Below are 13,933 nucleotides of genomic sequence, written 5' to 3'. Positions count from 1 at the left end.
TTTCTTCAGCATGGAGGGAGGCAGCTTTTGTTACTCCTTCCTATGGATTTTTTAAATACAGATCCCTGACTTGAATTCACAGCAGTTTGAATGAAACAAAATGTTATTTGTCTTTGTTCCTAGTCTTTGTATTGAACTGTATGTAGTGTAGAGGGATGCCTCCACATCTATGTTTACCATATGAAGCAATACAGACAGCAGGAGCGCCAGTGTTTGCTGACCTGATTTCCCAGCTTTCCCAGTTTCTGACATTTTTCTATATTAATTATTTCACATAACATACTCTATAAGTGCGATAATACCACTCTGTAGAGCTCTGATTGATTTGAACATTTGAAGACTGACGTCATACAATCTGGTGTTACTAAATTATACATTCATTCATCTGTTGGTTTGGGTGTCTGACGCAACTTTAATAGTTGAGGCGTGTGTGCAGAGTTGTGCACTGTCACTGTAATGCCGCAACTGTTCATATATAATCCCGGCTCTGCATTACACTTTCTGAGCTGTGACAGACACCCTGTCCCAACAGGCCCCAATCACTCCGCTCCAATCAAAAGCAGCTCCCAGTCTTCAATCACGCCCATTTGGAGAAGGATGTATCCAATCACACCTCAGCAACCTCCGGGTGGTGACGTTTCAAGGATGGATACCATTTTGGCTCCGATTCTTCGGCCGGCCTTATTCAATTGCCGGAGCCAACATGGCGCCCACCGACGAGCCCAGTTTCACAAACCCCTGGTGTTGATGTAGAGTCAAATGAATGAACAAGGGGAGTGTGGGGCGGGGACAGCGTGGCGGCGCAGGATCACATGGGACGAGCGCAGCCAATCAGAGAGCCGGGAGTTCATGTAACCATATCAGCAGATGGTGAGGAGAGAGAGAAAAGCGACAGAGGAAGAGAAGGAAGACGTGCTTTAGAGGCGGATGTGAAGAGAGCAGCGTGAAGAGCTGAATTTGCCGACCGACGGGGATACACAACGCAAACAATAGACAGTAAAGCAATATTGTATGTGCTGTTAACTACTGTGGACGTGGACGTAATCCTGAACGGTAAGGAAGCCGCTTGTTTCGGGCAGGCTCTGTGCTGACACCGCGGTAGAGCCTCCTGAGCCGGGAGATGTGCAGAGCCTGGATGCTGCTAACTTAGTATCGCCACTTTATATGACATTTAGACCCGGCTGTAATGCAAAGTAGTGTTCACACTGTATTAATAAAGTGGCTTCAGCCCTGTCTCAGCAATACGGATTATAAGAGCACTCGAAAACTCTATTTTATTTTTATATAATACATAAAACATAATTATGTTTTTGCTGTCATTATTATAGCTTTGTTCATATTAATATCGATAATATTAATTGAAGCAGTAACTGTCATTGTATTAGATAATGAGTTTGGGCGTTGCGTTTCACTTAATGTATTCTCTCAATTTTGAAAGTTAAATATTAATACAAAATGTAGCCATATAAAATAAGGGGTTTCTAATCAATAGCGGGTTATCTCGTTATAAGTCTTGTTTGAAGTAAAACCAAAGTCTTTCACAGTCAAATTGCTGACCGAGAATGAATGAGTCTGAGCGAGGCGGCCTGCAGGAGGGGTGGCAGTGTAATTTGGTAACGACAATACTTTATACGTGTGAGTTTGCTTCACTTTCCGATTAACAGAAAATATAAGGATATAAGACCACTTGCTCTTTTATTTTGAAATACCAAAAAGACAGGAAATATTAGAAGGATGATCTGTTTCAGAGCAAGTGCACAAAGTTGTTACTGTCATTTTATTTTTTATTTGGAGCCAATCACATTTTTTGTTCTTGAGTTATGTATGACTTTTTAGAAGTGACCCCAAATCTTTGCCTTATGAGGGGCCCTCCTAAGAAGCAATTTTTCTGGAATTTGGATAAATATTTTACTGTCCATATATATTTTTTTTAATACATTAATTGCAGCATAACATTGTTTCAAAATAATACTTTTGACTACATCTGTGTCCTTGTTCATCTACATATCCATTTATCTATCTATCTATATATATCTATATACATATATATATCTATATATATATCTATATATATTAGTTTGTTAAACCGTGACTAAATACAGAACACACCCCTATATTGTGGACCACTACACTACCGCACTGCAAGATAAGGGCACTAAATAACAGACCTTGGTTTCTGTGAAAATAATCAACACTGATTGCATCTGAATATATCCCTCATACTGCATCTTCACAATAGACTCGTCATACAGGTTTCAGAGCATCCATTGAAAAGTGAGTACTGGACATCTGCCAGGACTAATGATTGATTGTGCAGTTTTGTATGCAAAAAATATTTTTTATTGTTTTGCCTTTCCTTGTCATAATCTGTAGTGTAATTCATGGAGCCTGTCTCAGCCTAGAATATCATAGTTTATTCTACTATCTAGACACAACATGTTTTCTTCTTTTCAATACGTTTTCTCCTGTTTGCAGGAAATAGCCAGAGCAAAACAAAGCATATAAGGAATGATTCTTAAACTAGTGGGCTCTGGTGTCTCCTAGCATTGGATCCCTTCCCAAGTCTTCAGTTAATTAGCAGATCTAATAATTTGATCATTTGACTAACTGTATAACCCTCGTTTCCAGACTCCCAGTGTTTAAAAACTGTGAAATCAGAGATTCATTTAAAGCCTTTCGCTGATATTAACACGTAACCTGCCTGGAACTTGTCCAATGGAGCAAATAATTAGATCAAGTTAATAACGGAGAAGTTCAGGTCACAATGAAACTCTGACAGACCCTACAGCCTTGCATTACTGAAAAATCATAGCAGGATATGCATAGACAATGTTCAACTGCGAATGGGAAGAATGTGCAGTGAGTGCGATGTGTATCTGGTGCTGTACTATTTTATCTTTAGTATTTGGTCAAAGCTGACTTGCCCATGATCACGGTTTATAACTTCCTCCTGTGTGATGCCTCATTACTCTCATTGCGGCCTATTGAGAGTCAGCTAGCCAGCCCTGGACGAGATTTGATTGTTTTTGTCCTCCTCAAACCTTGCTGTACTTTATCAGGGCATTTATTACTTGATATTGGTAGGTCACGTATAGTAATTGCTACTGGAAACCTTTCAACATAGGGTCACTCAGATAAGAGTATGTGTTTATTTTTGGCCTCAGTCTTTTTCTTGAGCTTGTTTCCTTGTTTGCTCTATAATAAAGCTCTTTGCTTTCAGTTTCTGCACTACTTTTACCCTATTGTATATCCCTGGCTGCTCATAAAAAGCTAAGGATCCCTTCAGTGTGGCCTTTATGCTGTACGAATGGAGCCCTTCTAACATTAAGGAATTGATTGTCCATGCAGAACCCTCTCGTAAGACTGTATCAAGTGTAAAGGTTTTTCTAGCTTAATTAGCAAATCTTGTGTTGCAGTTTAGCTAGCCTAAGGGAACAGCATTCTGGGCAACAAGCTTGACTAGTTAGTCCAGCACCATGCATATTGATTTACTGAATGAGGCTGGAATGCCTACAAATATGTTTTCTTGGCACACTTTAGGCTCCTTAGTGCCAATTGGGCATCGTTTAAATGCCACGGCCTACCTGAGCATTGTTTCTGACCATGTCCATCCCTTTATGACCACCATGTACCCATCCTCTGATGGCTACTTCCAGCAGGATAATGCACCATGTCACAAAGGTCGAATCATTTCAAATTGGTTTCTTGAACATGACAATGAGTTCACTGTACTAAACTGGCCCCCACAGTCACCAGATCTCAACCCAATAGAGCATCTTTGGGATGTGGTGGAACGGGAGCTTCGTGCCCTGGATGTGCATCCCACAAATCTCCATCAACTGCAAGATGCTATCCTATCAATATGGGCCAACATTTCTAAAGAATGCTTTCAGCACCTTGTTGAATCAATGCCACGTAGAATTAAGGCAGTTCTGAAGGCGAAAGGGGGTCAAACACAGTATTAGTATGGTGTTCCTAATAATCCTTTAGGTGAGTGTATATATATATATATATATATATAAAATGTAAAAATTACACACGCACACATACATATATTTATGTATGTAATCTGTGCTGTGGGTGGGATTAGGATTCAAACCCTCTTCCAAAATTTAGAAAAGTAAGAAAATATGAGAAAATAATAGCATTTCATATCTCCACCAGAAGTAAGGTGGTGGCTGATGTCCTTTGCTCTTTCTGTGTCTGTATAACTTCTCCTTAGCACTAAATCCTGCTCGAAACATGCTCTTAGCAACTGTGCAAACACTTAGTGCAGCCACTGTAAAAAGTGTATGAGTGGCAGAAAATAATTCCATGATAATCCAGATCAACATCTAAAAAGAAAAAATGTGCAATGGACAAAATGAAATTTGTACTTTCTGACCTTGAAAGGAAGATACAAGGAGGCTCCTCTAAGTCTATTACATCTGACAGGTGATGCCTAATTACATTTCTGTATCCAGGCCTGGGGAGTGGAGCCCAGCCTTGATAATCTCTGCATGTAGTCAATGGGTCTTGTTTTCCTATTTGTTCCCCTGCCAAAATCCTCACACTGTCCAGAACTCAAATCAGCAATATATTAAATGGCCTCCCCTGACCTCTTACTGCTTATTTATGAATTGGCTTAGTGATGTTGATTAACTTTAGTTTATCTGACAAGGAAAGACACTAAGCTAATCAAGTCTGTATTTCTTTAATTTCAGTCATAGTCTTGTTCAAGTACAAGCTCTGTTGGTCTAATAGTAATTCTCTTAATCCAGTCATCATGAGAGATTGGAGGTTTTAGTCTGGAGCTGGCACTAAAAATGCTGTAAAAATCATGGATTTTAGTTGACTTTGATTACGATGTCTGGACAGTCATTTAGATTGTCAGTCTTCTTTTTGTGCGAACAGAAGACTATGTTCAACACCAGCCAAAAAAGGCAGATTTTTAAACATCCAGAATCTGTCCTGTGCTCGGACAGGGGAAATAACTTGGTCACATCTTTCTCAAAGCAAGTCCCCTTCACTTTTGATATTGTCCATCTAGACAAGCCACTTCATCACCATTTTAAGTTCTTGAGCTCAAGGAATCCTACATATTAACCTTTTAGTTTTGAAGTTTAACAATCCCATTGAAGACATGGTGTGAATAATAAGTTATGTGCAAGTTTCAGCTTTGTTTGCTTGGCTGAATGACAGCCTGGTAGCAGGAACAACCTGTTAGAGCGGTGTATTAGCTACCAGGTATTTATAATTTTTTGGGCAGAATTAAGTGTGTAGAATTGGGATTGTCAGATTCTGAACATTCATTATGAATTTAATTAAACCTAGGTTGGTCCAGCCCTGACTGTGAAGGCTTTGTAATGTTTCCCCAACTTTTTTGACCTGCGGACCACACGGTCGATGCAAACATTTCAGCACACCACTAAGCTGTGTTTAACAATGCAGCAACTTAGTGGGACCAGCTTAGTCCAGCCAGTAAGAAATTAAATCGGGTTAATGAAAATCATTAAACCAAAAATGTTGCTTTTATTTAGAGAACAGGTCTACTCACGGCTTGCTACCATCCCATGACTGTATAGCAACCAGTGAATTTAACCTTGAACAAATCAGTACTTTTTTTTTTTTTTTTTCCTCACTCTGCAAAAGTCACAATGGAAATAGTTTATTCTATTTCCATTAAAATTGGATCTGAGTAATTCTAGTATGTTTACTGCAGATTCTGAAACTTTCACAAGCCGTTTTGATAAAGTAAGTTGCGCCTGTCAGGCCTTCGTAACAGGTGTGGAGATTGGGCGTTCATTTTTACTCTGCTTTCTAGAACTGGACTAGCTACATTTGTTTTTTGTTTTTTTTAAATGACATGTGCCCCTTTACGTTCTGGGTACAGTTAATAGGGGAATGAATTTATAAATACATAATTAAAGAGATGGAAATGTCTAGCAGAGAGATCAATAAGGTGAAAGTTGAGATCCCCAAAAATTCCAATTAGCAGTAACAACAATGCTAATTGTAGTTATAGTAGCAGATTTGCCAGCCATTTTATCACTAGATGTTCAGTATTAATGTATTCCAAGAGCAACAGGAAATATCTTAATATTGTAATGCTGCACCTCATTTGCTGTAAATACTGTTTTATTGGAGACACTATAGCTTATTACATTGTTTTTCTAGTGTACTGTCATTTCACTACTTGTATAGCACACTTCTGATATTTTTATTATTATTATTATTATTATTATTATTATTATTATTATTATTATTATTTCTTGGCAGACGCCCTTATCCAGGGCGACTTACAACATAAGTGCAAAAATACAGAGAAGTACAAGGCATCAATCGTTACAAGTTCAACTTAGCTAAAACATACATTTTACAGATTCCAATTTACAATTTACACAAGTACAGTAAGAGACTTCCTACATCCTGAATGGTGATAGCTAAGCTAAGCTGATACAATTATTTTTAAATGTAGGTCATCTTGGATAAAGGCTATTGCCAAGTAATGATCATAGCAATGTAATGATAAACAAAAAACGCTTCAAAATTCTTGTAACAGGAGTGGCCCAGTTTTGGTTTTGAATAGGATGCGTTTAAACCCTTGTTCACCAACAAAGAAAGAATCTGCCCATGTCTGTCTTGTCCTCCTGTCAACTGAGAGAACCTGCTCTTGTGACAGCTTCCTGTTTCTGTGGCCTTGGTGTTCCTTGCTACACCTAATAACTCATCCCCTCTCTACCCCCTCAAACTCTCCACCTCTCTTATGAATCTGGGTTGTTTTGCATTTCTTGCGCAACACGAATCCCTGCCTATGTGGTGAGGCAAGGCAGTGACGGAAGCACCAGTAATTCCCGTTTGTCTGACTGGGGCTCCGTGGTGCAGAAACGCTGCTCTACAACCCCAGTGCCCAGCAAGCATCACAGGCTTGCAAGGTCTGGCCCTGTTTATTGAAGAGTGAGATGCTGAATAACATATAGGTCCGTACATGCATACAATACCTTATTCATTTATGGCTAACTGCCTATGGCAATAGCACAAAACAAAAACCCAACTTTTTCATAACACATTTAAAAAAATATATGTATGTGTCAAACATTTATTATAAACTTGCCAGGTTTGCATTTCAGCTTTGTCTGCAAGCTGAATACTTTGTTGGAATGAAAGTTTGCAGCTGGATTTGTTCTCACTGGGTGGTGTTAAAGTCCAGCCAATAAGAAAGTAACAGACCACTCCATTTATAAATTGTTTTTTTAAACTTTTCACAAAGAAGAGATGTATATAATACATAATGTAAGCAGTTGTTTCATGGATCTTATTTTAGATAAACAAGCTCTGCACTGGCTCTGAATAGAACAGGTTGGAACATTTTGTATGTAACTTATATCAAACAAAAATGAAATGGTTTTATGTTACATAACCTTAATTTGCGAATAAAATAATATGCACTTAACCAGAAAGTCCATTTTATCTTTGCATTCACAGTTTTGTTTGCAGTGATTGTACCAAGATTGCTACAGAACAGCTTTAATATCCTGTCCATGAGCCCATGCAACAAAGTCCTAAAAATAAATCTATATAGAAAGCAAAAACAAAAACCCGCATCCCCGGGTTGAAAGGATGTTTCTTTCATCCAGGAGAAAACTGTAAAAAGAGTCCATATTCCTGAATGAATGCATTAAAACTGAAACCAGCACACTATCCTTTATGCATTTCTTTCAGCCAAACCATGCATTGAATTTGTATTTCTTGTAAAGGTTTTGTTGTCTATGTTGGAGTTTTTGTTTTGGATCTTTGTTGTCATAAAGGAAAGTGATTTGAAAATGTGATGGTAAATCTGTCCTCCACCCCCCACTCAGAGTGAAAACCTTTGTAGGCAACATCCCATTGGTCAACATGGCTACTTCCTTCTACAGGGAAACTGCGGTTTAGTGAATAGTTAGTTTGCAATGAAAAGTATGTGGGATATGTGGTATATATTTCACGTTATCGCACAGGCCACCTCTTAAGAGTTCGACTGGTCAAACAAGTACACTGCTTCAATGTCTACACAGCCTTGTATTACACTTGCAGCAGCTTGCAAATTTGCAGATAGCTTTTTCCTACTTTGCACATGTTGTGTAATATGTATTTCTCTGTGCCTGTGAAGCTAGTAATAGATTTTTTTTTTTAGGCCTAGGCCCTGTTGATCCTTCAAGCTTTCCAGCATTTTAGAGTCTCTGCTTCTCTGAGCACATGGCATTATTAAAAAACACCGGTAGTTAAGGACCTTTAAAGGAGAGGGGCTGTGAGCATAAATAGAATTGGACAACTGCCCTATCTGAGGAGAAGTGTGCAGAATTATTATTATTTTTGTAATTTTTAATCTATTTTTCCTTGCATCTTATGTACAGTATTTACAGCCGAGACCAAATTCTGTTAATCATATTTATTTATTAAAATGCCATTCAGTTTTCATTCAGAGCATTTTTGTTTTGTTTTCCCTCCCTCTCTGTAGGGTTGTTTAATCCTGGCTACCTTGATTACAATTCTTTCTTTGTGACTGTGTGTAAATGTTTACATTACCTGTTTTTGTGAATTGTTTTCAGTATGCAAAGTATATCTGCACCTTAGTATGTACTGAAACAGTCTGCAATTGTGGCAGGCTGTGTGGCAATACGTGTATTGTGGTAAATGTACTTGAAACTAACTGGTCACTGGAAATCACAACTGAGACTAATAGAACGAGCATGCTATGAAAAACCATAGGCAACAAATGGAAAATGCATTTGAAGGCCTTTTAAATGCAAGGCTGTAGGAGGTGTGGGGGGTGAGCGAATGGGCAGGGAGAGACGTAGCTCTGATACAAAGAGAGCAGTGTTGGCAGAGGGAGGGGCCAGGAGCTATAGCTCTGCTCTTCCCTTCTGTCTGCCTGTAATCGCAAGATTTCCCACTCCCCCTTAAAAAAGAAGGGAAAGAAAGCCTTCCAGGCTGATGTTGAAATGGACACTGGCAATGCAATCTTAAAGGTTACACTTTTTCCTGACTGTACATATAATGAACAGTGCAGGTCGTAGTGAAGCTTTACACTGGAAAAGGTAGTGCCTTTAAGCTCCCTTGTCCCACCACACACACACACTACTGTGTATTGTAGCAATGTGCATGGTTTGTCTGATGCTGTTTTACAGTGGGGTAGGAGGGCTGGTTTTATTTCATTGTGATGCCTATTTTTAGTGGCTTCTGATGCAAGTGACCAATAATTCAAGTGCCTTATCGATGAAGTGATCTCTAGATACATTTCCTCCTGGTGCATTTTGACAGTAGACTTCTCAATAAGAGACAAGGTTTGGACCTGTGAGCTATGCAAAGCAGGCTCTTTAAATGCTAGTCTTTGTTTTCTAAATAACATAGTAGAAACCAGCCAATCACAGCAGCCATAATACTTAAAATCCATATCAATGGGGACACTAAATGAGAACTTTGCCCCCCTGAACCTAAAGATCCCTGCTGTCTTCCCTTTCTTAATCCAGTTCTGCTCTGACATGGACCAGTTATTTGTATTAACTTATCATGTGTATATATATACATATAGAAGATATTATCTTAGTCTCGCCTCCTTGTTGTTTTTTTAAAGCAACCTCTAAAGTCTGCCAAACAGTGGCTCTCCTCACCCCTAAACACTTAAAGGGATACTTTTGGTATTTTGGCATTTGTACCTGATGTCTTACTCACCCACAGTCATTCAAATCCATGGAAACCGTTTTTTTAATTCTCTGCGTCCTGTTTGAAGAAATAATTCTTCATTCGTTAGTTTAGCACAATAGCTGTAAGTCAATGGTCACCAAATGCAGACTCTTAGAAACCGGCTAGACCTTTGTGATAGTGGAGATGGGGAGCGTCAGAACTGCAACCACACAAGTAAGATAAGGCAACCAGTTGAGTGGTTTTTGGTAGTGTAGCCTAGTTATCAAACGTATCTTGTGATTGTGCTGTGGAGTAATTTTAAGTCACTACTAAGAAGCTTTAACTGAGCAGCATGTAATTAGTAAGTAATTAGTGCTCGTTAAATAAATAAGGTACTGGCTGGATCAAAGCTCTTCAATGGGGAATTGCCAAGGTTGCTGACTCCTCACCCCTAACCTCTGACCTTTGGAGCTGGTTGGTGAATTGTCATGTCAGAGGTGGTGGTAGAAGCTCTCCAGAGTGGTTGAGATTAAAAGGGCTGCCGTTCCATTATCATTCCTAGACCACAGTGTTGTCTGTTGCAAGGTTTTACTTCATCACATCTACATCAAATTTGATATTCGGGTATAACCTCAGAAAATAAAATCATCCAGAATGCCTCAAATGCAAATGTGATGTAGCAAACTGCTTGTGTACTACTGTGCTTAGGAGCTCCTGATTAGAGTATGTGGTAAAAACCTCTGCCTGAAGTGCAGGATATGTACTATAGCCTAGTTGGAGCTGGTGTCCAGACATGGTTATGCTACCATTGGATTTATCCAGGATTTTCCAAGCACGTTGCTGGGGAGAAGTGGGCTCTTCTAGTTATCACACACGCAGCTTCCTGTGGCTTCTTGGTCACTTGAATGGTTTAGACCGTTAGCAGTTTCACTATATCAAATTCTCCAACGGATGCAACAGCTGGGCTAGAATTGACAGCAGTGCATTTTTGGGGACATCTGCTCCGTCTCATTCTTCCTGCAGATGTGCAGATTTCTAGTTGTACTCTGAGCTCAGTAGTTGGCATTTGAAAAATGGCAGTGAAAAATGTTTTCATTTTGGTTTTGCATTGACTACTAAAACATTTAGGCTAATGACAAGTCTGTATGCGAAAAAGGATCACACTTTATTAAATCTAATTTTATTTGCTTGAGATATTTAGATAAATCTGCCCGAAATTAGCCTAGAATCTTGCATGCCCAAAAATACTTGACGTTTCATCTTCAAAGCCTTTATCGAGTGTCCTGTTCTTGTCTGCTCCTATAAGGTACTGCAGTGAGCAGCCATGTCGGCCAAAGCCATCTCTGAGCAGACGGGGAAGGAGTTCCTGTACAAGTACATCTGTACCTCAGCCGCTGTGCAGAACCGCTTCAAATACGCCAATGTGACAGCTGAGACCGACTGGGACAGGTTGGCGCAGGACCACCCCTGGCTGCTCACTGAGGTCAGTGCCACCTTGCTCTCTGTGTCCACTCTGCCCTCTCCCCCCAGGGATGCCGCAGCTGTGCTTCCTAAGATCCAAAGCCTCCTGCCTGCATGAGTTTAAATTTGTATGGTAATTTTGGCTTTAAGTTTTAAGTTTGTTCCCATTGATGAGTAAGTATTATTTAATAAACATAATTTATTATATAATAACAGTGCTTCATATGAAATGTGCCCTAGGGTGTAGCCCCAGAGGGTTTATAAAATTCATTTTATTTTGCATGTATTTGCACTAATCAAAATGCCTCAGGTCCCACCAGTTTTGATTTGATTTCCAAATTAGCAATGTAGAAGTAAACTCTTGGAATCAGGACAGTGGCACTGCAGAAATTATCAGTTTTTGCAGTATTTTCCGCTCGTTTAGTTTTCACCAATCTAAACCCCTACACATGGAGCAAAGGAGATCCGAGAAGGAATAATTAAAAAAATCAAATTCTGTGAACTCCATTGCTCTCTGGACAAAGCCGCATAAGGCACGGGAATCCGTCATGTTCGCCTCCCTTAACTTCCAAGTTATGGAACAGATGCTGATGCACCATCACAAAGCATACAGTGTAATCGATAAGATATGAGCAGAATATGAATAGGGGAAAGACGGTGACTAATCAGAAGGTCAGAGGATTAAGTAAAGTATCCCTCTTGGCATTGTAGATTTGTCATCCTTTCTATCCTGTAAGATCCAGAATGGCTGAAAAATGCATCGGCAGTGACAGGATTTACTAAGGGAATTGGATTAACTTTGGCCCGGTCATCCAATCTGGCACCCGGCCAGTATTAAATGTTATTCCCCTTGATTCATTCAGAGCTCCACACTCTATAAAAGACAAGGTAATGTGCGTCTCTGTCCCTCTCCGAGGCAGCGTTTGCGTCACCAGAGAAAAGGATCACAGCCTATTTTATCTATGTGACCGCTTTATCCTTCAGTAAAAGTCGAGGGTGTATTAGACTTTGTAAATGTGCTTTAAAAAAAAAACTTGGCACTTGCCACCTTCTTCCAAAACAGGGCTATGATCCAACCACTACTTTATTCACTCTTAACCCTTAATTGCTGTAGAGGATGGTGCAGATTAAATCCTTTTGTGTAATACCTACATCTGCCCCTTGTCAGTAAAAGGTCCTATAGCAGTAAATTGATTAACAATCACTGTATTCGAAATGGGGATATAACGAAGAAAAACCAAAGCAACTTACAGTGATGTACAGTGGTGTATGTATCTGCGTTGATTTTTTATTTTATTTTATAAAAAACATTTTCCCTGTGTCTTTGGATTGGCAGCACCTGGTTGTGAAGCCGGACCAGCTGATTAAGCGTAGGGGGAAGCTAGGGCTGGTGGGTGTTAACCTGGACCTGCAGGGTGTGAAGGAGTGGCTCAAGCCCAGGCTCAATAGGGAGACCACGGTGAGTACAGCACGGCATACGACACCCAACACTTCATCCTTGTGTGGGAATATATCTTTTGTAAATCTGTCCTCTACCACACACAGCCTTCTTTATATAGATAATTTTTAATTTGTTTTTAGATACAGTAGATTTCTGATGTTCACTCTTAACCTCTTCAATTGCTTTTTTTTGTTAATCAACCACAGTGAACAGTGTAGTTACAGCTACACTTGTTAACAGAGTTGTGAATCTGGCAGGGAAATGGTAGTTTATTCATTAAATGGAATAACTGTGATGTAGATAGCTACTCGTATGTTCTGAATTAAATTCCTAAAACGAAACGAAAGAAGCCTTTTTTGTCCCCCTTCACTCTCAACCCAAAATATCAAATCTTAAGACTTCGATCGAGGTGCTTTTGAACTGAACCGTGAAAATTACACCTTAATTTACTTATTTTTGTTTTGTTTTAATATCTTTGTTTTCGGAGTGCAAATAAGTGTGCAGCCATTTTTCCTGTTGATGTTGTTTACAACCTTGGCTCAGTTCCCCTGCACTCTTCCATTTTCCGTTGGTGTGCTGATATCCTTTAATACTGTCAATCCCACTAGGTCCTTGCATCACTTGATGTGATTCTTTCTGTTATGCTCTGTGTAAAATTAGTTTGCAAGAGTAAATTGTGTTGCAGCTTAATAGTCTCTCCCAGCACGTTGTTCCATGCGTTCCATGTTGATAAGCCCTCTTTCTGGAATTCAAAGTTTTTTTGTTTTTTTTTTTTTCCCCCATTTGTCCAAACAATAATCTAAAGAAACTATGGAGAAACTAGGCAGATAGCTTGGCAAATGCTTTGGAAAACCTCCCACCAATCTGTATAAAGTGTTGTTTTGAAGGTTTATAACTTTATAAGACTGATCACATCCAATCTCCGTTTCAGGTTGCACTTTTCTAATGTTGGTAATTTTCACTGACGCTTTAGACAATCAAACTGGACAGAAATGCAAAACATTAAGTGTAGGGTCTTTTACAGATTGACAATAATACACAAACAAAGGTAAAGATTGTTTCTCAGTAAGCCAGGTTGAATATTTGAACTATGAATCATTTTTTTGTTTTGTTTTTTTAAACCCAGTTTTAAAGAAACAGATCATGTAGACTGTTTTTGTTTACCTGTGATTAACTTTTGTGTTGCTGAGAATGGGTTATTGTTTTAATCCAATCGCCAGTGGACAACACCTTTGTGATTAATAAATCTTGAAGCTTGCAGATAAAACTGGCTCTGGACTGGGAAAATAAAATGAATCTCTGCATTTCGAAGGCATTGTCCTTGGTGTAGTAACACATGCTGAAGTGGGCGAAGAGCAGCTAATGACATATGTGCTGTGGCGGCCCTGG

General features: G+C 39.3%; 1 protein-coding gene across 3 annotated transcripts in view; it reads left to right on the top strand.

The window, feature by feature from the left end:
• Positions 1–877: 877 nt before the first annotated feature.
• The window catches only part of LOC136739955 (ATP-citrate synthase), a 53,942-nt gene continuing 40,886 nt past the window's right edge, over positions 878–13,933 (top strand). For all 3 annotated transcript variants that reach the window (XM_066698402.1, XM_066698401.1, XM_066698400.1), the window contains exons 1-3: positions 878–1,053; positions 10,949–11,125; positions 12,440–12,562. In XM_066698402.1, the coding sequence (XP_066554499.1) occupies positions 10,967–11,125; positions 12,440–12,562 (282 nt within the window). In that variant the 5' untranslated portion in view covers positions 878–1,053; positions 10,949–10,966. The remainder of the gene's footprint in view (positions 1,054–10,948; positions 11,126–12,439; positions 12,563–13,933) is intronic.

The sequence above is a fragment of the Amia ocellicauda genome, chromosome 3 (assembly GCF_036373705.1).
Source record: "Amia ocellicauda isolate fAmiCal2 chromosome 3, fAmiCal2.hap1, whole genome shotgun sequence".
Lineage (NCBI taxonomy): Eukaryota > Metazoa > Chordata > Actinopteri > Amiiformes > Amiidae > Amia > Amia ocellicauda.
The sequence above is the reverse complement of the archived record's forward strand: the minus strand, read 5'-3'. Positions and strand labels throughout refer to the sequence as shown.